The following is a 25,203-nucleotide window of genomic DNA, read 5'->3' as shown; positions in this document are numbered from 1 at the left end:
ACCTTTAAGCAGTTGACGGGCAGTCAGACTGGCACTCTTAGAGGAGCTGTTGGACCAAGTGGAAAACTTACTGGAATTCATCTGTTCTCTACGATCAAGGATATGTGATTCTAACACGATCCGCAGCAGTTGCTATATAAACATATAACGGAATCGCCTAAACATGAATCTACGATAAAATATAGCTCTTCCATTCCACCCTACGATTGTAACATGACTGTGAGATTCTACTCTGCTTCCGTTATATACCAACTAAATACTCGACTTTTTCAGTGCTATGTAGTAGTAATAAAAAGTACATCAAATTTTCTGAAACAAACAATTTCTAACTGATGAATTTATTTGTTTATATCTTTACCGTAAGAAAATAGTTTCAAATTCAACACCAGTGCATCTATGTCTGGTCGTGTGTGTAGTTTACTATTTCTGCGTTGTAGGCACCACAAATGTCAACTAGATTCTACTTTGACAGTAAATAAATTATAATTCATGATCCAGTCTTCCAAACTCGAGTGTTTACGTGTTTATATGCCCCCGCAATGTTCTGGCGTGTATGTTTCACAGCTTGGGCCATCAGTAGTATACCTATTCCACAAACTATTTTTAGAAACTGCATATAAACTTTTAATTAAGTATTTACCTTGATTTCTATATCCGACCTTAGATGTTATTGAAAATAACATTTTTACAGCTGTAAATACTTAATACTTTAATTAAAATTTGCTGAATATCGGAAAATTCCGTTTTATGCAACGCTTTCCATTCGTGGGGAGGTTTTTATAATAGCATATGGCCAGCCGAATGACATATCGAGCTAAAATGTAGTGCTGTTAAATGCGAAGGATTTGCGTGGTTAGAATCGAAATAATAAATATGTTCCAATAATTTTATCAGTTAATAAAATATAGGCACATATTTATTATTTCTTAATTCAAATCATGCTAGAATTAGCTCTATCATTTGTTTAAATCATATTCACTGTTTTGTATTGTAGGAATAATAATAGTTTGTGAAATAAAATCTGAAAATCCTTTAAAATTAAAAAAGTGGATGGGAAACCTTCGTTAATGTACGCTTTAAAGCAGATTTTGCAAATAACCCTAGAAGTATCAAGACTTTCTTTAACAGGACCCAACCTCCGGTATTCAGGCTTCATGTAGAAGCCAAATATTTCCAGGCGACTGATGATGTACTGACAGGACAATGAAAAATCTTATTATTGTGTCGATCTGAACTGACCATAAAGCGTTCTCTATTTTAAAGAGCAGATATTTTGTAATACTAACATAAAATTGATAACAGCGCAAAAGTATGTACGCTTAATGTTCAGCGAGAGGTAGCTGAAAAGATCTTGAAAGCTGGATTTTAATTTTTACCAGAATCGATTCTCTGTGGTCAGAATCAATCATTGTTGTCGACAACTGGAACATCACCAGATGCAACTAAATACTAAGGATTTTGGATTGGGACAGAAGTTAAGCTTATTTGACTAAAGAGACCCATTGAAATTATCTTTTCAAGACCAAGTTGAAGTTTCTGTTTTCATAATAGTCATCCCATTTCAATTTTCCACTTTAACTTTCTTTAAGAAAGATATAGGATTATGAATATTACTATTTTAGATCAGCGTAGCTATCCAGGAATCACGTGACATAACAAAACTGTCGGTACCACCAATAAAAGCTCTAAATGAGCTTCTTACAGAAGGCGAAGACTTTACAGGTATACCAGAATTGTTATTTATCATATGTATTCTGTAAATCCATTGCAGTGTCTTTTTCTAGTTAGAACATTGAGATCATTTGATATAGGTACATGTATACATTAAAGTTGCAGCAACATTTCCGTTCGGTAGGACTAATTGTTTTTATTTTAACACATGTTTGACGTTGCGGAAGTGAAATAAAAGCATTACATAAAATCGATAATACAATAGTGTAATAAAGTTTTGATGCTCCTTATACTAAAGGAGATGGTCAAATTGACTTGTTTATAATAGTTAAACAAAGTAGGATGTTTGGTGTTTCGGCAGGAAAGGCTAACATGTGATAAAATGAATATTACATTTGTGACTTTCCACTTTGAATCTAATAAACTCGTTCAGTAAAATTGATAAAATGCTCGACAGAGTCTCGCATTTTATTATTTTACTTAACTCGTTAATAAATGCAATATGAAAAGACACTTATGTAAAATCCTCTATTTATTGATGCCAAAACATTTTTCAGCTGTTTTACTGAACGTCATTAAAGCGCATAACACCGCATTCTAAGTGAAAAGAAGAATTTCCACATTTGACACTAAAAATATTATGTTGACCACTTTATGGTGATCACATATACGAAGATTCATTGGAAGTAATTTTGCTAACATGTTGCAAACAAGTTTTCAAATTCAGGGGCGCATACAAATTGTTTCTATGTACCAATAAGGGCCCTTAAGTCTGCAACATTTCGATCGAGAACGAAAAGAAAAACATGTTACACATGCGATCATGGCCTTCATTTGAATCTTTGTTAAAAATTGAAAGTAGACCTCTTAATGTAACGGACAGGCCAGCAGTAATGTAACTATAATATACGAGATAAACATTGTTTACCGGGAATAGCAGTGCACATGTAATTGTGCAAATGATTTGAAACATACATGAATCACTCGCGAGTCTGTTGATCCCGAGTCAAGCGACCGGCATCTAACTTTTTAGAGCGCCGCCCTTAAACCGCTTTCAATTGAGCTCTACATGTGTGACCGTTCTAAAACATTCTAAAATTGTTTCATCGAAAAAGTGTTACCAATTTTTTTTTTCATTCCTTTTCCTCCAGAAAACGCATTTGCAGTGATAACAAGGCCTACACAAAAAAGTGCATATATTGAATATACACCAACAATAGACGATGACAGCGCTGAGGGCCTGTCTGGACAGTTTATTGTGCAGTATGATATCGATAGGGAATTAGATGGGGGCGACATACTGGTAGTTATTGCATTTATTAGATTTTTTTTCAACCGAATTTTTCAACAATATCTGTGATATGCATGAAATACCAGTCTAGCGCTGTGTACAGTTTGTACCTATGCTGTGACATATCGTAGTCGTAAGATATTGAATGATACAATTAAAATATATCAATTTGCAGGAATTAAACTGATAGAAAAAAATTGAGGATTCTTTTAACTGTAGTGACTTCGAACTCCATACTATGGTAACCAATATATTTTTGTCCTTTTATGGTATTATTAATACTTTCAGGGATATATTTGTGTTTGTAATTATTATCAGAACACATTTCTTATTTCATCAGGTTGTAAATGGATTTTTTGTTCATTTCCTTGCGCCAGATGTTCAAAAGGCCATTCCGAAAGACGTCTTGTTCGTTTTGGACGTCAGTGGTTCCATGACCGGACGCAAAATAGACCAACTAAAGGTAAGTCAGTTTAAACGGCCATTAAAGAGAGCCTGTTTAATTCTGGACATTAACGGTTCCATAAGATATACATTAAATTAACAACTTAAGGTAAGTCAGTGCGGAAGACCATTCCAAAAGATATCCTGTTTGTTTTTGGCCAACGGTACTTCCACGAGCGGACGTTTAGTAGAACAACCTAATGAAAATCGGTCTTAAAGGCCATTCCAAGGAGGTCAAGCTTATCTGAGAGATCTATAATTGCCTGAGCGGAAGTAAAACAGAACAACGTAAGGTAAAGCAGCATTAAAGGTCATCCTTAAAGACATATAAGATGTAAATCTGGACAACATGAGGTAAAAAAGACTAAAAGGCTATGTGAAAACAACACTGTTGACTTTGGTAATCGGGCGGATGTAAGACTGAACGACTTCAGGCAAGTCTGTCTAAAAGGCAGTTTCAAATGAGACCCTGTTTATGTTAGCTCTCAGAGGTCCGATGAGCGGGCATAAAATAGAACCGTTTTAAGTAGGTCAGTCTAAGTGGCCATTCCAGACGATTTCACATTCATATTTGATGTCATCTTTTCTACGAGCGGATAAAAAGTAGAACAACAGAAGTCCAAAGGAAATCCTATTAGTTTTTTGACATGCCTAAAAGGCCATTCTAAACGACTTCCCGTGATTTCGAGAACATTTGTTGACATTATGCCCCTTTAAAGCGACTAAACCACACATCGTGGTGTGATATTTTAAAAAATCAAACGTTTTCAATATTCACCTTTATGTCGCATATTTGATGTTCTTACAATGTATTTTTCATCGAACTCTGTTGAAAATCGTTGTTTTCCTAATGAATTGAAATAAAAAAACATTCGTGTTTGATTTCTGATAAGGGTTTCCCGGTTTATATAAAAAAAAAACGAAATTCCGTTCAGCGACCACCTTGCAAACATTACGTGACAGTGAGAGAAAATAACACCAATCCTGATAATCAATAGCGCTCACACGTATAGGTATCGCACAGTATTATGGCGTTTTGAAATGGAAACAAACAAAACAATAACATTAAATGTAGTTAGTACACTACGTTTTCGTTGGCCGAGCGGTTATGGTATTCGCAGTATACCTTTGTCGTCGAGAGTGCGATTCTCAGATCCGTAAAAAATTTATTTTTAAAACTGTATTTTATTTACGATTCATCAAAGACAAAACGCGTAAGTTAATCTAGTTCTAACTTGTTCACTAATGTCCCTATTTACACGTAATTATGTTTAAATATACTCCGCCTATAATATGATCTAATGTTTCTTGAAGCTTTCCTGTGATGTTTTTAAAGATGTACGTATTAGTTTTATATCTTACACTTCACTTTAATAAAAGTATTGTCCGGTCATAATTTTAGTATCGATCGATTATTAAAGATACTACCGATTTTATTCGAATATAAGAAACAAAACAATGAATTAGAAACCAGAGAAAAGAAAACAAACTTACACAAAGTATCACTATGTAAATAAAAAAAATGAATACATATCCATCCACCCAACCTACTGCGCCATCAAGCCAACTATTGTTTTACTTCGTAAACCTTTATTTAAAACGGGAGTGCTAGTGATTATTTACATATTGCAAAAAATAAAAACGCAATAATGCTTTGTGGTACTTATAAACATAATTACGTGTTAATAGTGACACATATAAGTCAGTGAACTTGTTAGAACTAGATTAACTAACTCGTTTTGTCTTCATAGAATCGTACTGAAGAAAAAAAGAAATTAAATACAGTTTTAAAAACTTTTTTTTTTTCGCGTTTTGGAATCGAACCCCTACGAAAAAGTATAAAACGAATACCGTAACCGCTCGCCAACTGCATCGTAAACGTAGTGTAAGTTATTGTATGTTTTTGTCGCCATAATACAGTGCGATACCTATACGTGTACGCTCTATTAATTATTAGTGAGGGAAGCAAATTATGCACATGCGCAGTTTTGGTTTGCTGCCCACGTGATGATAGTTCTAAAAATACTGTCATTTCTCGTTCTATATTTATCAATGTTAACAAAAGTAAATCGTTGCAACGGTTTATAAAAGTGCATGAGAAAACCTGCGAAAACTCGAATATTCCCGTAATTCTGGGAACTAGAAACAGATCAGCCATTAATTTTGCCTTTCGGTGATAAATTATTTTAAAAATGACAGATCACAATGTGTGAGTTAGTCGCTTTAAAACTAGGTATGTTATTGAAAGTTTAATATTTATGCATGTTTTGCAGATACTAATATACTAAATGCTTTCAAAGTCTTCAAAAGTATTTAGCAACATGAAATGACCACTCAGGGCCCGGTTCCATAACTTAAAACCAATGTATGTACTTTTTCAACATAGAATATTTAGGTAAAGCTTTTGTATATATTGTCATGAAACTTGCTGATTTGACATGATGCGACGTACATAGTTTTAGATGAAATATAAGCATGAAATCAAATATGCTGTCTTAAACTGACTTTACAGGACTCAGTGTATCTTAGCTTTAGATGAGCTATTATCGTGAAATGAAACTTGCTGTCTTGTTATGATTTTACATGATGCGGTGTCTGTAATTATAAATGAGTTATTTACCTGAAATAAAATTACCTTACAGGATGCGATATATATAATATTAAATGGCTTATTTACCTGAAATGAAATGACCGAACAGGATGCGATGTGTGTAATTTTAAATTACAGGATGCGATGTATGTAGTTTTAGATGAACTACAGGAAGGAGACAGATTTAATATAATAACATTTAGTGGAAACATATATCCATACAAGTCAGAGATGGTAGATGTGACAAAAGAGGATGTCTTCAAAGCCAAAGAGTTCATACACTCTATCAGTGCTAATGGCTGTAAGTGGCTGCATCCTATAGAACAGATGTGTAACATTTTTGGTAACAGTGCAGTGGCTGTAAAATTTCGACCAACAGTTGTTACTACTGTAACATTTTGACTTACGGTTTTCGTTACTGGCTAAATGTTTAGGCTTACTAAATAAACTTTGTTAACATTTCGGCTAACTTATGAAAGCATCAGATTATTTCGACAGTCATTTGAAAACTAACTTTTTGTCCGGTCAACTGTCGCATTTGCTGCAATAGTTCGGCTTACATTTGAAACTGTTCAACATTTCTTGTTACTACCGGAATATTTCGGTGCTGTAACATTTTCATAACTACTGTAACTTCGTCAGTTTTCAGGCTTATTGTTGCTACTACTACACAGTGTAAGCTAACATAAAACATCATCACCTGAATGCTGTAACTTATACAAATTGTCGGCAAACTATTGTAACGTTTGAAATATCTTTATTAGCAGTATTTACATATATATACCATTCCGACTAACTGTAGTAACGATCGAAATATTTTAGGTAATCGTCTTTCATAAAACTTCGGCCTGTAACGGATGCAATGTGTTCTGCTATATATTATAATTTCAACCATATTCATGTTACAGGGACTGACATAAATGAAGCTGTATTGAGAGGCATTGATGTCCTAAAAATATCAAAGCAGGAAGGAGAACGCTCTCCAGTGGTCGTGTTTCTGACTGACGGACATCCGACATCAGGAGTACAAAATGATCAGAAAATACTACAAAACATAGATCGGGCTAATGAAGGTATAACTGTTTTATTATTATTTTTAAGCTACTTGGTAAATTTATTTTATTTATTTGGGTTTTACGGGCGATAGATCATATTCATCAACGTTTTGATTTATATTCTGTCTCAATAATAATAATTGCATTAAAACTAACATAAGGTAGGAACTGCTTTTATGCGAATATTGAACATTTATTGTTTGGTTCACAGAATCCTTGAATTCGGAGTACATTTGTAATATCTGGCTGTACCGCCTCTTAGAGTGGTAGGAAAGTTTTTGATTTTTTTTTTTCAATGTCTTTAATAATTTCAATTTTATGAAAATAGTGTATATTCCTTTTGTAATAATCAGCCAAAATCACATTCTCGAAGAAAAGGTTTTTAGAAAATTTGCTGTTATGTTAACTGACATATCCTAAAAGTTTTATAGCAGTCAATTCGCAAATAAAGTCCAAATTGATTTTAAAAAAATGTTGGTGTCAAAAATGACTGAAATGTTCAATCATAGGAAAATATAATCTATGATCAAAATAGTTTTATGGCGATAAATTCAAAACTAATCAAGACAATTTGAAAAAATAATGTTTATATTACCACCCCGGGCGTTCCTTAGGATGACGTATAGTGCCATTGATGGAATTTTATTATATGTCGAGAGAAATTAGCAAAAAAATAAACAAACAAAAAACTAATGACAGAAAATGTGGTCAAACTGTAATCTCTATTTTTAGTGTTACAACCCTTTCTTCATAATCATGCGTTGTATCAAGTGTAAAAAAATTCTGTCAAAACTGTGCTAAAGGCTACATGTAAACAAATATAATTTCATCTACAGACTTCTGATTTCGTTTCAGGTTTAGGATGTTTCAGTAAACTAAAGCCACTTTGACAATAATGCCCACCGTTTATCCTGAGTGTACTAAAATGAATATATACATTGAAAACAATAATCTCAGTTTCAAGTTAGCTGCAAGTCATGTTTGTAATCATCTCAATCTTTTCAAGGAGAGATACCTATATTCAGCTTGGCCTTTGGCAAAGACGCAGACTGGAATTTGGTTAAGAGAATGGCCATTCAAAATGACGGTGTTGGAAGAAAGGTATATGAGGATTCGGATGCAGATTTACAGGTTAGTAAATACTTATTGCAAAATAATATTAGAGTTACTAAAGGAATAATATATCCCAAACCGTGATTCTTTGTTCAATGAAATGTTTGTCTGGAGTTTAGATGCAAAGAAATTATTTCACAAGAACGCAGTGATATAATAATACGCATCTGAACGGTAAACAATGATCTTTTTCGAGATTGAGATATGTTATTTCGATTTAAGGATTGTTACCGACATCCCTAACGACTGGCAATTTCATGTGGTTTTCTTTACCAGCGTGCCATATGACTTTTGAAGTAAGATAATAGGTAAGGGTAGATTTCCCGGTAAAAAGAAGCTGTAAAGGGGTAGAAGGGGGTGGGGGTTGAAGGGGAATGTGGAACAAGGATGAATATTCAAAAGGGAATGCTACGTTCCTTCATTATAGTTACCCTTCAACGCTACCATATCAGCGTAGACACTCTTGTACAAAAGACAAGCACACACACATACACACGCACACGCACACGCACACGCACACAGAACAGACTAACATAGATAAACAGACAAGTAAGATATAACAACACTGTAGGGCACCGCCCAAGACACACAGACGCACAAACACACAGACATACACATAAGTAGAAAAAAACAGCATTCGGATACCACCTTTGGATTCCGGCAGTTGAAGTCAATTTGAAGTTGACGTACAAATTGTAATTTTGTTGCATATAAATAACACAAGTTTCAGTCTTTTTTATTTGAATAAACAGTGGTCTTAGAGTACGTTATAATATAACTGTTATGTTATAGAACGACATGTGTTAAAATTAATAATAATGGTTCTTAGCAAGTCTGATCAGATTCTACTGACACATTTTTTATATGCATATCTGCAATATATCTATTAAACGTTTATCATAAAAGATAAGTGGGTTCTACGACGAATTAGCAGTAACATTACTCAATAACGTCTCGGTGAAATACCTTGGTGACGCCGTGGACGATGAAAGTCTCACTAAAGCCGAGTTTAAGAATTACTTCAAAGGATCTGAACTTGTGGTAGCTGGAAAACTGACAGACGCCGGAGCTCCTACTGTTGACCTTGAAATATTCAGCAATGGCGTTGATGGAGCTTTGGTATTGACAGGTACATTTATGTCTTTATCACTTATGACCTCTTGAAAATATAAAAACTTTTATTTCATTTTTTTTTGCGATGGCTTTTGTACGATCAGATATTCACGTTATACACTATATAGAGTGCCCATGTTTAAAAATAAGCAAAGTTTACTTGAACGTTCTGTTTACATGTTTACATCTTTTTATATTTCGTACTGAACAATAAAACATCCTTTTATCTTCACATTTGTTTTATATCAGAGGCATATGATCTCAGTTGCTTTTAAGAAATTGTGTCATTCTTGACCTTTTATTTTGCTCAACATTAATTTGGTCTTTATTGGTATCATAGGTTGATTCTGTTGTTAGTCTGAGCTCTCGTTTTGGCAGCTGCAACCTGCATGTCAGCACGCATCTTTAGTAGATATCTGGTCTAGCTGACGGCCCAACGGTATCTCAAGTAATTTGAATAAATATTTATCAACATAACAATGGGTCACTGGCTTTCAAAGTCATTTGATATGGGTCTGTGTTTAATTGTTCAGGCTAAACAAACACTTAAGCCCTCTACAGACGGTAGGTTTTTGTTGTACAACACCAATTAAATTCAAGATGTACAGCCAAATATTATCGTGTGTATGATGCTATTCCTTGATTTCGTAAATGTTAAGTCTTGACTTACAGATTAGGGCATGTTCTATTTCGTAAGTTTTGCCTTACGTACCACCCACGTTGACAAGCAACAAATTGGTAAATAATTAGTTGATAACAGGCAAGTGAATGAAATTTCAGAAACAATTGCCCAAAAAATAAACACAAATCTGAATATTAAATGGCTTCTAATGCATAATGGAAAAAGGATGACACTGAAAAGTTAAATGATTTGGGCCGCGCCACGAGAAAACCAACATAGTGCGTTTCCGACCAGCATTTGTGCAGTCTGGTCCATGATGTTCGCTAACGGTTTCTCTAATTGCAATAGACTTTGAAAGCAAACATCATTGATCCTGCCAGACTGCGCGGATGCACAGGCTGGTCTGCATCCATGCTTCTGGTCGCAAAGCCACTATGTTGGTTTTCTCATGGCGTGGCTTATTTGTGTCATGCGTAATCAAATTCATGGGACATAAAAAGATGAATATTATTTTTTATTATTAATGGTTACATTCTTTTCAGTATCTGATGCACTATGTTTACTAGGTAAAGCTCTGAAATTTATTTGGGAATGGAATACTGTCTGTATGTGAAAAATGTACAATTTCAAAATTGTACATCTTTGTGATAATTAGTGTTGTACAACAAAAACCTACCGTCTGTAGAGGGCTTTACTGAGCACTCCCTCCCACAAACGCAGAACAGAATCTTTTCGGGTATACTATCAAGTTTCTATTGCCCAAAAAATAAATGATAATACAGTACAGATTGTGACAACAATTTAAAGAGTGCCTATAGTGCTAAGCGTTCAAAGTCCAAGAGTCCAATCTCTGTGATAGTTCGTAACAATACCTCACCTTATTATTTCTTATGATGTGGAGAACACTTTTTCTTTAGAGCACTTTCCAATGTGTTTTTACACTGGATATCAAACAAAGGAAAAAGAATATTTATTTATATGCGATCTTATTGCGCATGTCAAGATGTATGTGTTTCTTTATCTGATTTTTAGTACCAATATTTTTAATATATACATTAATTCACTCCAGCAAGTATCAAACGTAGAGGGTAGTTTTTTACATTCGATGCTTATACAACGTTATGTTTATAGCACATTATAATTACAAAATCATATATAACACACATTTTGCTTTACAATATTATACGGTCAAATGTTAAACCAAAGCTAAAATGTTCCAAAGAAATGATAGGCCAAAGAAGTTATTTTTTTGTCATGATTTTGCTGCCTGTAAACGAAATTCACTCATTTGTTAATTCCAGACATTAACGTGTCAATTTAAAATTAGATTGCAGTTGTAAAATACGTAAATGATAATATTACCATATATTTCAAAAACAAAATTGTATATATAATTAGTAACACATATTTTCCAAATGTGTCAGATATTTCATAAATGCCCTCTTTAATATCATGAAATATGATTACTGCCAAACATATTGGGAGAGAGGGTGGGACTTAGAAGTTTCAATTGGTATGTTTATTTTTATACGTCAAACTATTTGTACTTGAGTATGGTGGCATATTTCTGCATACGATAACCAGATAAGTTTCGCGAAAATGTATCGAGTTTTCAAGAAAAACATAAAAGATTTCGCGAAAACATATAAGCTTTCCGCGAAAATATAAAAGCTTTTCTCGAAAGGAACTGCAAATATTAAGTGGATTAATTTGTGTTAATGCCCACTTCTGCATAAGAAAACCAGGTAAGTTTTGCGAAAATGGACCAAGTTTTCATGAAAAACAGTAAAATTTTCGGGAAAATAAAATATTCTTTTCGCGAAAACACTTTATTTTCACGAAAACTTTACCATTTTTCATGAAAGTTTAGTCCATTTTCGCGAAACTTATCTGGTTTTGCTGTGCAGTAGTGGGCACTAACGCAATCTTTTTCCATTTCATATTTGCTGTTCTTTTCGTGAAAAACTTTTATATTTTCGCGAAAATTTTTCTGTTTTTCGTGAAAACGTGATACATTTTTGCGAAACTTATCTAGTTATCGTATGCAGAAATATGCCACCATACTTGAGGAATGAATTGCTGTTAAATTTATATAAGTAAAATCAACCGGAATTGGCGTTAACCATGTACTTTTTCGGGTGGTTAAAAAGCAAAGAATGTAAAGGAAATGTTATGCTGAATACAAATGTTTCATTTCATTTTACAAACTTAATTTCGATACTTAATATGTTATTCTGTGTATCACAAAAGTCAAGACACATTATGAATTTAGCTTTCATTTTTACAAGTTGATGAGAAATCCAACTTCATAGATGTGTCAGATACTGAAAACTTAATGGAACTGACGGATTTCAAAGAAATAACAGAGAAAACCTGGGCTTACTTGACCATTAAACAACTGCTCCATAGAGCTGAAGGAGAACTAAACAAGACCGCCGTTGACGTCATGAAGAGTAAAGCAAAGGAATTATCTTTACGGGTAAATCTGCATTTTTGTCTTTGTTACTACTGAATTTTGCAATTATTTTATGGTTTGAATAATATCTTACACTCCTTATAATAATCCTTATTTCATGCACGTCCTTTCCACCTATCCAGTATGTGTTTCGTTAGTTTCTTTGTTTTTTTTTTCAAGAAGCTATTTCGAAAGAAATGATACGGATAACAGCAATTATTATTATCAGTAAACGTTTGCATTAATCATTTAGTGAGCGAAATACTAGTATTTAACATGTTAGGATTTGAAAGTGTTTGAAGATGTTATACAATCACATTTTTGCAGCTCGCGAAAATGGATATATAAATACGTTGTTTCATTTTCCAGTATGGTTTTGTTACACCGTTGACTTCAATGGTAGTGACAAAACCGGAAGTGGATCCTGATGAGTGGAGGCCACCACCGCGTAAGTCAATGCTTTTGTACGAGCGTATGATTTTAACGTAATGCACACTTGTTTTATCAGTTATATAAAGCTAACGTTTGGAACTCAAGTGAATAACCCCTCTGAATTATTTCTGAATAAATATTTCATGTCAACACAATTCGAAAGTATCCAAGTGTGTTTATGCATGCCAATTTTGCTAACGGTTTGCTTTGTTCCATAGACTGATAGAGTCGTGAATTGTATACACAGGTTGACGGTCAAACACTTGCTTTTCCAAGCCTTAACTGTAGTTTTGAAGATTCTAACAATCATTAGGTCGCAAATTATACTTAAGAAACAATATATCTCATTTAGTGATTTGTCGCTGAATAAATCATTGTTTGGAGTTCAGATGCAAAGGAATTATATCACGAGGCCGCAGCTCGAGAGATATAATAATACGTATCTGAACGACAAACAATGATTTTATTCAAGAGCAACCCACTAAATGAGATATATTATTTCGATTCTAACACGTTACCGAGGATTTTAAAGTACATCCTTGACGGCATTCATTAAATATTTGCCCGTTTTCATTGGTTTATTTTCCAGCGCGCCGCTATGCCGTTTGACGCTATGAATCAGTGGATAGGATCATATTACAATTAACCCTAATTTTACGCTCAAGAAAGTATTTGTTGGTTAAACATATTATTTTCTTATTTATTTTTAATATGAAACTATACTTAAATACGTTCAATCCGGACTATAATTTATAGGTCCTTTTCTCCTTTGATTATTGTAAAGACGCAACAGGTGTTAGAATATGAAATTTACATGTGTTCATAGTTTAATTCTGATGTTCTTTAGCTCCGACGACACCCAAACCGACGACAACGACGACGAAGAGGGTTTATTACCGTCGAGGAGGAGGCGGAGGCGGGGGATATGGTGGGGGTGGTGGTGAGCTTATTTAATTACATTTTCACTTATATTTTATTAAATTAATTTTTTGATTATTTGTCCAGAAATACATGTATAAGGCAAGGTTACCGAATTGGTAGATGCCAATAGCTAATAATACCCCTGCTTCTGTAACCCTTCAACCGGATGCCCAGTGCTTCTATGCTGCTAAACAATTCATAGAAATAAAGCAAATTCCGTTGTACATTTCATTATGAAATTTTAATTTCATGTTCTACTGTTATATTGAAAAATATGCTGGATTATATCCTAGTTATAAATGTTTCAAAGTTTATATCAACATTTAATTTAAATTTATGATGATGAGTAGAACATGTTAGTAAAAAGAGGCAAAGAGCCCGGTCAAAGAACACAATCTGCTCAAAATGTCACCCTACAAGAATATATATCTATATAGAGCTGTAAATCTTTGACATTTACATTAGAATACAAATACAAAGCCAACAAAATAACTGCCAAGGAAAGGTCAGTTCGAAAACAATACTTGGCAAGTTTAAACAGATTAATGGTATGCATCAGACCTCACTCTTTATGCTCATCACAAGAAAATGAAAAAAGAAAATTTATCTCAGCCAGATAAAAACCTTACACATGTAATGTCAACAAAAAGCACGAAATTAAAATCATATATAGTTATGTACTTGTGCATAAGGCAGAACAATATAAAATGAGCCGCGCCATGAGAAAACCAACATAGTGGCTTTGCGACCAGCATGGATCCATATCAGCCTGCGCATCCGCGCAGTCTGGTCAGGATCCATGCTGCTCGCTATCAGTTTCTTTAATTCTAATAGGCTTTGAAAGCGAAAACATGGATCCTGACCAGACTGCGCGGATGCGCAGGCTGGTCTGGATCCAAGCTGGTCGCAAAGCCACTATGTTGGTTTTCTCATGGCGCGGCTCAAATAAATTCTGACTGAAGATCATTCGGAAGAACAGACCGCATCCAATCAAATAACATGCAATACCGATTTTGATTTTATCTGTTCGTGAGAGATAAATGCAAAGTACAACATTTTATCACACCCAGTAATACCGGTTTAATGTGGAGCTCTGTATCACATATCAATAGTCTCAAAAGGTCAAAAATATAACAACAATGAATTCAGGTATGAAGAGACATTTTATTGCCGTCATATACTGCACTTTGAAACTGTTGTAGCAATACTTTATTAAAATATATAAAAAGTGCCTTTGGAAACAAAGAACGAAAAGAAAAGAAAGCAGATTCGGTTTGATTGTGTCAAAACATGACAATGGAAGGGTTGACAAAGCAGGATAGTAGACGTAGACAAGTGTCTCAACAAATTAGTTCTAGTGGGCTTAAAGAACTGCCTATCAAGGATTCTCTCACCAGTTCCGTAACAGTGTAGCGTCCAACTATAAAACGGCCCGATATGATTAGGCAGTGTGTCTCAAAAAAGATATTAAGATTTAATAGAAACGTAATATAATTTTTCAAAATTACAAATCAAAATAGTCAAGTTTTCAAGTTTATTTACAAATAAGCATGAGTCCCACTTTATGTGGGCAGCATCAGCATATACAATTCTATAATACATACATTCAGTAATATATCACATGACAAAAAGGAAAACGGCTACAAATTGTTCATATATAGGGCTATATACAATGATTGATTTCTTATATATAAACACAATAATATACTTTACAGTAAAATATCTTCTTTGCTCTATGAAAAATAATTGTTTTTCTAAAAAATAATCCGTATGTGTTTCTTCTTATTATTATTGTTGTTGTGCGTATCATTATTATTATTATTTAAATGTTTACTGTATTATAAATATGTTTTATTATAAATATGTATTGAACTCCTAGCTGCCTAAAAATGAAGAGACGAAAGCTTTAGACGAGCAAGAAAGTTAAATACAAGAGAATAGTCTGAAATAACTTGACCAACTGTGAAAGCAGTCTAACTGTACAATCGAAAGTCAGGCTAGACTGCTGATGTAGTCAGTTATTTTCTACATGCGCTAAGTAATATATACTTAACTGGTGAGATATATATATGTGTGATGTCAATTGGTCACAGGTATGTTTGAAAATTAATTAGATATTTCATTATCTTGTCACACATTATACTAAGTTTTTTCAGTTTGATATGGTTATCTGTCGTAAACAAATCAATAAACTTTATCATATTAGGTCTGGTTCTTATATGTCTATCAATATATTTATCTCGTTCAGTATTAAACAATGGACAAATTAAAAGATAATGGTACTCATCTCCTATTTCGTGACAATTTCTACATTTTCTTTCGTTTTGTGGTATATTTCTCCACCGACCAGTTTCTATTGGTAAACGATGATTTCTAGTTATAAATCTGACCAAAGTTTTACTGAAATAAGGTGATAGTTTACTAATATATGGGCTACGAGAGAAGCTTGTTTTATAATACTTGTAAATGTTGGTTGCTGAAGTATTATATATTTGTGAAAACCAGTTTTGAATAAACGTATCTTTCAGTTTTTGAAAAGTCGCCCTAATAAGCCATTTACTATTGATAAAGCTCTGACTGTACCATATTCCCGAAAACCCAAGACTACATAAGTTGTGTTTAACATTGTCTAGCCATTGTGACTTAATACTATTTTGTGCGTGTAGTTCGTATATAAGATTGTAAATTTTTGCTGCTAATTTAGTAGTTCTGTCGCTCTCAATATTTTCAATGAGTCTTGCCCAGTATGCAATAATTCTGTTTTTAATGTTAATTGAAAGTGGGGTAATCTCTAGTTCTCCGTATATCATGTACGATGGGGTCGATTTCTTTAAATTAAATATATACTTATAAAACTTAAGTTGTACTTTTTCTAATATATCTACATTTCCATACCCCCATATTTCACTTCCATATAGAAGTACTGGTTTTACTGTTTTTTCAAATAGCTCTATTTGCATATCATAAGGGAGAGAAAGGGATTTTATTTTTCTTAGCAAAGAAAACATTGCTTTTGTAGCTTGGTCTGCTATATATTGTTTTGTTTTATTGAAACTGCCACCTTTTGTGAAGAATAATCCAAGATACTTATATTCAGTTACTGTTTCTAATTCTGTGTCACCGATTTTAAAATTAGTATTGTGATACTTTCTCCCTTTATTAAATATCAGAACTTTTGTTTTACTGGTGTTAATTTGGAGTTTCCAATGGTCACAGTATTCCTTAAAATTATTTAAAGCATGTTGCAAGTCGTTATGGTTATCACTAAATAATACAGTGTCGTCAGCATAGAGTAGAATAAAAAGTTTCAGGAATTTATGTGTACCCTCTTTTATATAATCCTTAGAGACACTAGATACATTTCTATCATTCAAAAACTGTTCCAGATCGTTTAAAAATATAGAGAATAAAAAGGGGGAAAGGTTCTCGCCCTGGCGTACACCAACTAAACAATCAAAATATGGTGTTGATCCTTTTGAAGTTGAAACTTTTGACTTTATATTATTGTATAAACTGTAGATTACTTGAAAACATTTACCATTGATACTTTCGTTTCTAAGTTTTGCCAGAGACCGACACGCCAGACTGAATCAAAAGCTTGTTTGAAGTCAATAAAACAACAATATAATTTTTTCTTTTCAGAATGTACAATATCTATAAGGCTTTTAAGAATAAAAATATTATCAACAGTAGAAAAATGTTTTCGAAAACCCGCTTGTGTTTCATTTATCAGATTTGTTTTTTCAGCATATTTGTTTAGACAATTGTTCAAAATACATGTAAATAGTTTACCAAAACAGCTTAACAAAGAAATGGGTCGATAATTCTCTGGTTGTTTTGGGTCACCTTTATTTTTATAGATTGGCTTAATTATTCCGACAGTCCAACTTTCTGGGATTATCCCTGTATCAAAGACAATATTGAAAAGTTTCATATAAATAGGCAATATATATTGCAGTGAATATTTTATCTGTTCGTTAATGATATCATCATTTCCTGGAGATTTATTATTCTTCAAACTTTTCACTGCTTGCGTAATTTCGTATTCTGTTATGGGACAATTAATTTCATCAGTATGATTATTGTTATTATTATTATCATTGTTATTATTATTATCATTATCATTGTTATTATTATTATCATTGTTATTACTGATATTATTATTATTATTATTATAATTATTATTATTATTATTATTATTATTATTATTATCATTATAATTATTATTTGTGTCATTATTATTATAATTGTTATCATTGTTGTAATTGTTGGTGGTGGTGGTGCTACTTCCTGGGACATGTTCATTACTTAAATTTTCATTAATATTTCTGAAAAAATCATAAAAGTCAGCTAAAGAAGCACTTTGTTCTACCTGTTTTGTTTGCATGTTTATTATGTTCCAGTACTGTTTGGGATCTTTAGTTATTAATATCCTCAGTTTCTCAATTCTTGAGGCATTATACGTATTATTTGCTTTCCTTAAAGTAGTTTTATATTGCTTACTCACTTCTTTTAAAAGATTTTTATAATATAGCGTTTTATGCTTATTATATAAAATTCTTGTTTTGTGATAGGTGTTTCTCGCAATTCTGCAATTTCTATTAAACCATGGTTTTTTACTTGTTGTGGTGTGTGTATGAATATGCATTTTTTTAGTTCCAAATGATTTCCTAGAAGATTCCTTAAACAGTTTGATATATCTAATACTGTTTCGTCAATTTCATTTTGTGATATATTATGTTCATTTGACATTTTATCGAGTCGAGTTTCTATTTCGGATATTTTAATTATATCTAAATTTTCTATAAACATTTCTGCCTTTTTTGTGTCCCAAAGTTTTGTTTGTTCAACATGTTCTGTGTCAAATGTATTTTCATTACACATAGATAATTTTGTTTTTAAAGAGATATGAACAGGACAGTGTACATCAGAATATAAGCTACAAAAAATCACCAATATTAAATTCGACGATATTTTCAAATACAGCAGAGGATGATATAAAGTAATCAACAGTGCTGGATTCTTTACATGTTAATTTCGGACTTTTATGGTCTGTTCCCACTCTGCCATTTAAAATGAACATATTATTATTTTTGCACAAATCTATCAATTGCTTACCGTACTGATTAACAGTTTTATCAATACAGTTTCTTTCTATAGGAACATTATATAGCTCGAAATTCATAAAAAACATTCGATTCTTCATTACGTATACATTGAAGATCGTACATATCAGAAAAAAAATATCATCAATATATGTATATTCGGTTAAATTTCCACATCTTGCATTATAATCTCCAAATAACAATACATGATTACTACCAGCACAGTATCTAAATACCTCTTGTTGAATTTCGAAATAAGGATCAGTGTGCGAAAATTTTGAACCCGCAGGCGGTATATAAATAATACCACATTTCAGATCTTCGTTACTTTTACTAACATTTCGTCCGTATATTTCATTTGAAATTGTAAAAAAAATTTATGAGGTTACTTTCCGAATAGTTTTCGACTTTAACATATGGAACAAGGTTATTTTTAATCAATAACGCTATTTCACCTGAACATGACCCATTATATTACGGAGTTTGCAAACAACTTCTCCGTAAAAGTCAGGTTTTGAAATACCTTTTCGAGAAGAAGTTTTTAAATTACTATTAATTTCAGAACTAAATTTACATTACTTAGGTTTTTGTACACTGAAGAAGATAATTGATAATAAAGGATTGATCATTCGGCAAGACTACACTTCCTAGCATATCTTATTATCTGAGAAAGCCAAATCATAAGATGTTGCACAAAGTACATCCTTACACTAAAAAGTATCTCTCTTATAATTATTTTGATAATCTCATTATACACTAAAGAGGTGCAAGTCCAAAAAGCAAAGATTGAGCCATTATTTATATTACAGGTGGCGATCCCCACTACATGATACGTATAAAAAATATGGAACACCCGATTTGCTTTGATGTTCAGAGTGTTGATGGGGAGGTCCATAACCTCATCACCGATCCTAGAAACAGTAAGTGATCTCAAATTATAGGTCCGCAGTCAGGAGCCTGTGGGAACAGTTATAACGATTGTATAGCTTATCAGAAAATAACTCAATGCGGTGTTTTATTACCTCATTACCTGATTGAAGTACATCAAGACAAAAAAAGTGTATTAATACATAGCTTCAGAAATAGAAAGCAATGGCGGTGTTTCATAAAATAATTACAGATCAAGCAAATAATAAATAATATATAAGGTTTACCCTAAAAGGTGTCAAAAGAAAACCTTATAATTGCTTTACAGATACGGGAGGTAGTATAAACAAGGTTAGAAATATTATTTTTGATTTACAAATACAGAAAAATAAGTTTTTTGCATAAAGTTAATACAGATCCGTCGTTAATCATATGGAAGCTCAGTATATAGTGGCTGATTTTATTATATGTTCTTACGAGTTAAGCGTGAAACAGAAATTGAAGAGGATTGAATTTTATGATGAAAAATCTAATGCCTGGGGCGGGATTCGAACTGGGTCGCACAGGGGGAAGTCCAATGCCCTAACCTCTGAGCCAAAGAGTCGACTCCCTGACACAGTTGTCAGAGATTAGTTTTAAACGTGTAGCTATATGTAAGCGATCGTAACATTTCCACTCTTTGAAGGAGTCATCATTTATGATGGCGTGAATGCCATTTTGGTATAAAAAGTACCATTTTATTCACTATATATAGTCTGTACCCACTTACGACTTAGAGCGTAACAGAATCTGAAGAGGATAGAATTTTGTGATGAAAAAATTCCAAGTGCTTGAGGCGGGATTCGCACCCGAGTCGCACGGGTGGAAGTCCAATGCGCTAACCACTGAGCCAAAGAGCCGGCTGCCTGAAGCAGTTGTCAGAGATTGGTTTTAAGCGTGAGACTCTACGTAAGCGACCGTAACAATGTTCACTGTAAATCAATAAACTACACTTCCGTGGGAAAAGTCAAAACTTTTCAAACTACGTATAGTATTTAAAACACAGACTAAAATACGTGTAGTATTTTAAACACAGACTAACACAAAATTATCTCATGTAATTAGAATAATATATAGCCAAACTTTCTAGAGAGACCACGTCTAGACAGAGACCACATGCGTAAAGGAACCATTTTAGTTCCTTCTTTGTGTTGCTAAAGAATCAATTACTAGTTTTGTTGCATTAGGAGACCATTTGTGTCAAAAGTGGTTGTATTGTATGCATTTAGAAGTTTTGGCAATTTAGGTTTTACATTCAATATTCACATTTCAAGTACATAAAGCACTATTTACATATTTTTCTAGAAATCACAGTAAACACACAAATTATAAGCGGAGAGATAGGTATACATGGTGAACCAAAGACATACATTGGCGAAGTGGCAATACAGACATCCAATCATATCATAGTCATAACACCGGGTGCCATCATTTTCGATACAAAGGTATTTTGTCTGAAGGCTTTTTATGTCAGTTTACTTTCTTAAAAAAAAGTATGAGAAACATGGAGACCAGGCAAAAAATATGACATCGGAATTTCTAAGTTCATTATTTTATGCAAAAATTTACCAGACCCCGCGAGTTTTTTAAGTTACAATTTTGCAGAGATTTGTTAGAATATACCATAAGAACGTAACGTAGATATTTCTAAAAGAAAAAGAAAGAAAAATGAATGGTGACTCATGCGATATCTAATTTGATACATTATTTTCGGATACTAATGCCAGCTAATTATCAGTTCAATGATTTTAGGTAAGCTAATCAAATGCAAGAGCTTCAGGCCAGCCTTAAACCTTAATGTTGTTCTAGGTTTTCCCGTGGACAGAAGAAAAGTTGAAGCGTTTTGGAGGACATGAATTTATGCTGTCAGATAAGGGTCACCTGTTAACAGTTCGATTCAAGTTCGGAGTGGAAATTCTTATTAGGCGCCATATGCACAAAGCAACAGATACCAGAGCGAATTATCTGAACATTTATGTAAAGCATGAAGATGGATTCAGCAAACAGACTACTGGTTTAATTGGTGAGTGAAATATACCATCATGATTGTTTAAGGAAACAAAAAGCTGTAACGGAATGGGATTTTAGTTTTAAAGTCTGTCATACCCTTGGACAACTCTGTTTTTTTTATAAAGCGAGTGCGTGTTTTATACTTCAGTTCGTATTTTTCAGGTCAGTTCGTCAACGGATATAAACATGTTTATTTACGTAAGCAATTCCAAAATAAGAGCGGACAGACAGTGGCTAAACTGCAGATAAAAGAAGGGGCTAAGTTTCCAACAGGAAATCATGTCATTGCTGAAGACGACGGACAAACACGTTACAGAATTGCTGCCAAGCTGGCCAAAAGGACGGATGTTATAGAACAGGGAACAGAAATGTGTTGGATGGTTCACAAGAAGTTTGAAAAATCACTCTACGGTAGCCGGGAATCCTTCCTAAGAAGCGACTTCATTGACATTCAGTAATGACAGAAATATTTGTATGCTTTGTGCATATGTTATTTTTTCATGTTATGAATGTCATACATGAGGCTAACTACTCATATATTGTACAAAGTTTATTTTGAATACAGCGCATAAGTGTTTGATTGGTCGGCATTAAATCTCACGCATTGAACTATTAGATACATACACTAAATATTAAATCTATGTTAAAACTATCGGTATAGAGTACGTACATCCAGTAGGGGCGATTTAGTGTTAGCATTGTTTGATTTGCATGTCACATGTGTGCATAACAAAGTCCTAAGGTTTTATCGAAGTATTAGGGTATATTACACACTTAGCATTGCGTGGAATTTTTTATTTTTCTTCTCATGATCCAGTGTTACTAGATATAAAACTTTCATTCATACTGTTCTATATATTCAAATTACAAGAACAAAACACATTACATTGACATAAACATTTGAGTTTAAAATCATGATAAATAACTTGACCAGCTAAAACATACAATACAAATTGTTTGATCAACAGAAAACATATCGGTATATTTCGCGTTTGTTTACTGGCAACTTTGGTATTTCACATTCTGGTCAATTTTGAAAGAAAGAAATCTATTTTAAATTCAAAATGTTTACTTATACATGTTATAGAGAGTTATAAAAACATTGTTTCTTACATTTGCTTCTTTCGTCTGGACAAAATTATTTACGTGGGAAAGCTTTGGGGCAGGTAAGAGGTCCTCCTCCGAGAAATTCTGAAATTTATAAACGTCATATTCTGAATTCTAGAGGAATATATGGTCGTCGGTTACTGTAGAAGTGATTTAAATTATGACGAATTAGGACTTGTTTGTGTGTGTGTGTGGGGGGGGGGGGGGGGAGAGACATTTTTTGGTAGGTATTTTATGATTGTGTGAGAGCCCAGTGGGAGGTGAAACCTTACATAGTTCTGAATATTTCAAATGCCAAATACGTCCTTCCAGTAAGATTTAAGAATAATATTGTCAGTATCGTCATATCATACATGCATCAGTTGTATTTTTAAAAATTGATGGACATTATCTTTTGCTCTAAATAAATACTCTCTAATACTCTCAAAATTACATCATATGTAGCTGTATTTTACTGAAATCAGTCTTGTACTCTTCTTCAGTAGTGTTTAATATATAAAAGTGGATGGAAATAGTGTTATACCTTAACAAAGAGAGTTATGTCATGATGTATCTATGAAATATTATCTTTAAAGAAAATTAAAAGCAAACAATACGGCTACCATCGTAATATAAATATTTTTATATGACCATTGGCCAGAAAAAAACAACTTTTCAGTAATTTAAGGACACGATGTTTTGTTTTTATTTGTTAAATCCATGATCGAATTATTTTTCAGTCAGATTGTTTTCTGTTTTTCATAAAAGCCAAAGAACTTCCTCGATCCCAATCAATATCAAATGATGGCCTTTAATGTGAGCTAGATTATTTTTAAACAATGATGCTTTTAATGTCTTCCTTTTCTCGGTCGTATTTCTTATCTGGAAGATTTCTGTATTTATTTTTCAACAGGCAGGCCTCCATGTTTTCTCAAAGTTTAGATTTTTTTTTCATTTATCACTTACTGTAAATAAAAAGTAAAACATAAGTGATTCAGCATAGCATGTATTTATAGATACACAAGTGTAGTGACAAGCTCTCTTCTGTGTTTATCAAATTCATATCTTTGCATCGTAATATAACTATAAGCTGCACCAATATTTTTCATGATTTTTAATGTTTTAAGGACGTTGCTGTCATGCAAATTTGTGAACATGGTGGTTTTTTTTTTTTTTTTTGATATTTGGAATATTAAGCTATTAATAAATATGATAAATCCTGTAAGATATGTTGAAAGCATAGAGCACAACAAGCAAACTCGGTTTGAGTGATTATTCGAGTATTGACATGTGTAAGACTGCCATGCTCATAGAACTGGCTCAAATGTATTTCTGTTATAAACAACAATAAATCAACAACAACAAACACCACAAATAACAACACTGAGTCCAAAGCATGATGTTGGTTTAAATTATGTCAGAATTTGACATGTGATTTGAACAAAGACCCGACAATAGGTAATACAAGAGCTGTCCGTAAGACAGCCAAGCTCGACTATTCGAAATATTGTCCCAGAAGCAGGAAAATATTACCCAAAAAGGTTAAATATCAAAAGAGTTTTAAGTTCAAAAGGGTGTAAAATTTGACCAAAATGCATATCAGTTATGGGACTTGCTGCTATCACCTAGTTTTATAACCCCGAAGGCACATGTGAAGCTTCAATTCAATATCTGCATTAGTTTTGGAGATAGAAACTCGCATGTAAAACTTTAACCAGAATTTTCAAAGTCCAAAAGGGGGCATAATTTGCCCAAAATACATGCCAGAGTTATGGGACTTGACCCAGTGAGGTTGGTAATTGATCTAGAAAAAGAAAAAATAAGTTTCAAATATATATGCCTTTTAGTAACTGCTGTATGTACTTGCACGCAAAACTTTAACCAGGATTTTCTAAGTCCAAAAAGGGGAATAATTTGCTCAAAATACATGTAAGAGTTATGGGACTTGATCCAGTGAGGTTAGTAATTGATCTAGAAAAAGAAAAAATAAGTTTCAAATCTATATGCCTTTTAGTAATAGCTATATGTACTTGCACGCAAAACTTTAACCAGAATTTGCTAAGTCCAAAAGGGGGCATAATTTGGCAAAAATGAAAGTCAGAGCTATGGGACTTGATGCTATCAACTAGTTTTATAACCCCGAAGACACGTGTGAAGTTTCAAATCAATATCTGCATTAGTTTTGGAGATAGTAACTTGCATGTAAAACTTTAACCAAAATTTTCTAAGTCTAAAAGGGGGCATAATTTGCTCAAAAAATACATGTCAGAGTTATGGGACTTGATCCAGTGAGGTTGGTTATTGATCTAGAAAAAGAAAAAATAAGTTTCAAATCTATATGCCTTTTAGAAATAGCTGTATGTACTTGCACGCAAAACTTTAACCAGAA

At 33.1% G+C, this 25,203-nt stretch overlaps 1 protein-coding gene across 1 annotated transcript in view; it reads left to right on the top strand.

The window, feature by feature from the left end:
• Positions 1-23,803, top strand: part of LOC123529886 (inter-alpha-trypsin inhibitor heavy chain H3-like) — a 31,592-nt gene extending 7,789 nt beyond the window's left edge. The window contains exons 5-18 of the mRNA XM_045310457.2: positions 1,623-1,722; positions 2,823-2,974; positions 3,303-3,425; positions 6,135-6,297; positions 6,905-7,069; positions 8,058-8,182; positions 9,071-9,293; positions 12,188-12,378; positions 12,724-12,802; positions 13,634-13,726; positions 19,622-19,732; positions 21,024-21,163; positions 21,528-21,741; positions 21,891-23,803. Of these exons, the coding sequence (XP_045166392.2) occupies positions 1,623-1,722; positions 2,823-2,974; positions 3,303-3,425; positions 6,135-6,297; positions 6,905-7,069; positions 8,058-8,182; positions 9,071-9,293; positions 12,188-12,378; positions 12,724-12,802; positions 13,634-13,726; positions 19,622-19,732; positions 21,024-21,163; positions 21,528-21,741; positions 21,891-22,186 (2,175 nt within the window). The 3' untranslated portion in view covers positions 22,187-23,803. The remainder of the gene's footprint in view (positions 1-1,622; positions 1,723-2,822; positions 2,975-3,302; positions 3,426-6,134; positions 6,298-6,904; positions 7,070-8,057; positions 8,183-9,070; positions 9,294-12,187; positions 12,379-12,723; positions 12,803-13,633; positions 13,727-19,621; positions 19,733-21,023; positions 21,164-21,527; positions 21,742-21,890) is intronic.
• Positions 23,804-25,203: the final 1,400 nt, after the last annotated feature.

Source organism: Mercenaria mercenaria, chromosome 13, assembly GCF_021730395.1.
Source record: "Mercenaria mercenaria strain notata chromosome 13, MADL_Memer_1, whole genome shotgun sequence".
NCBI lineage: Eukaryota > Metazoa > Mollusca > Bivalvia > Venerida > Veneridae > Mercenaria > Mercenaria mercenaria.
This window is presented reverse-complemented; position numbering and strand designations above follow the sequence as displayed.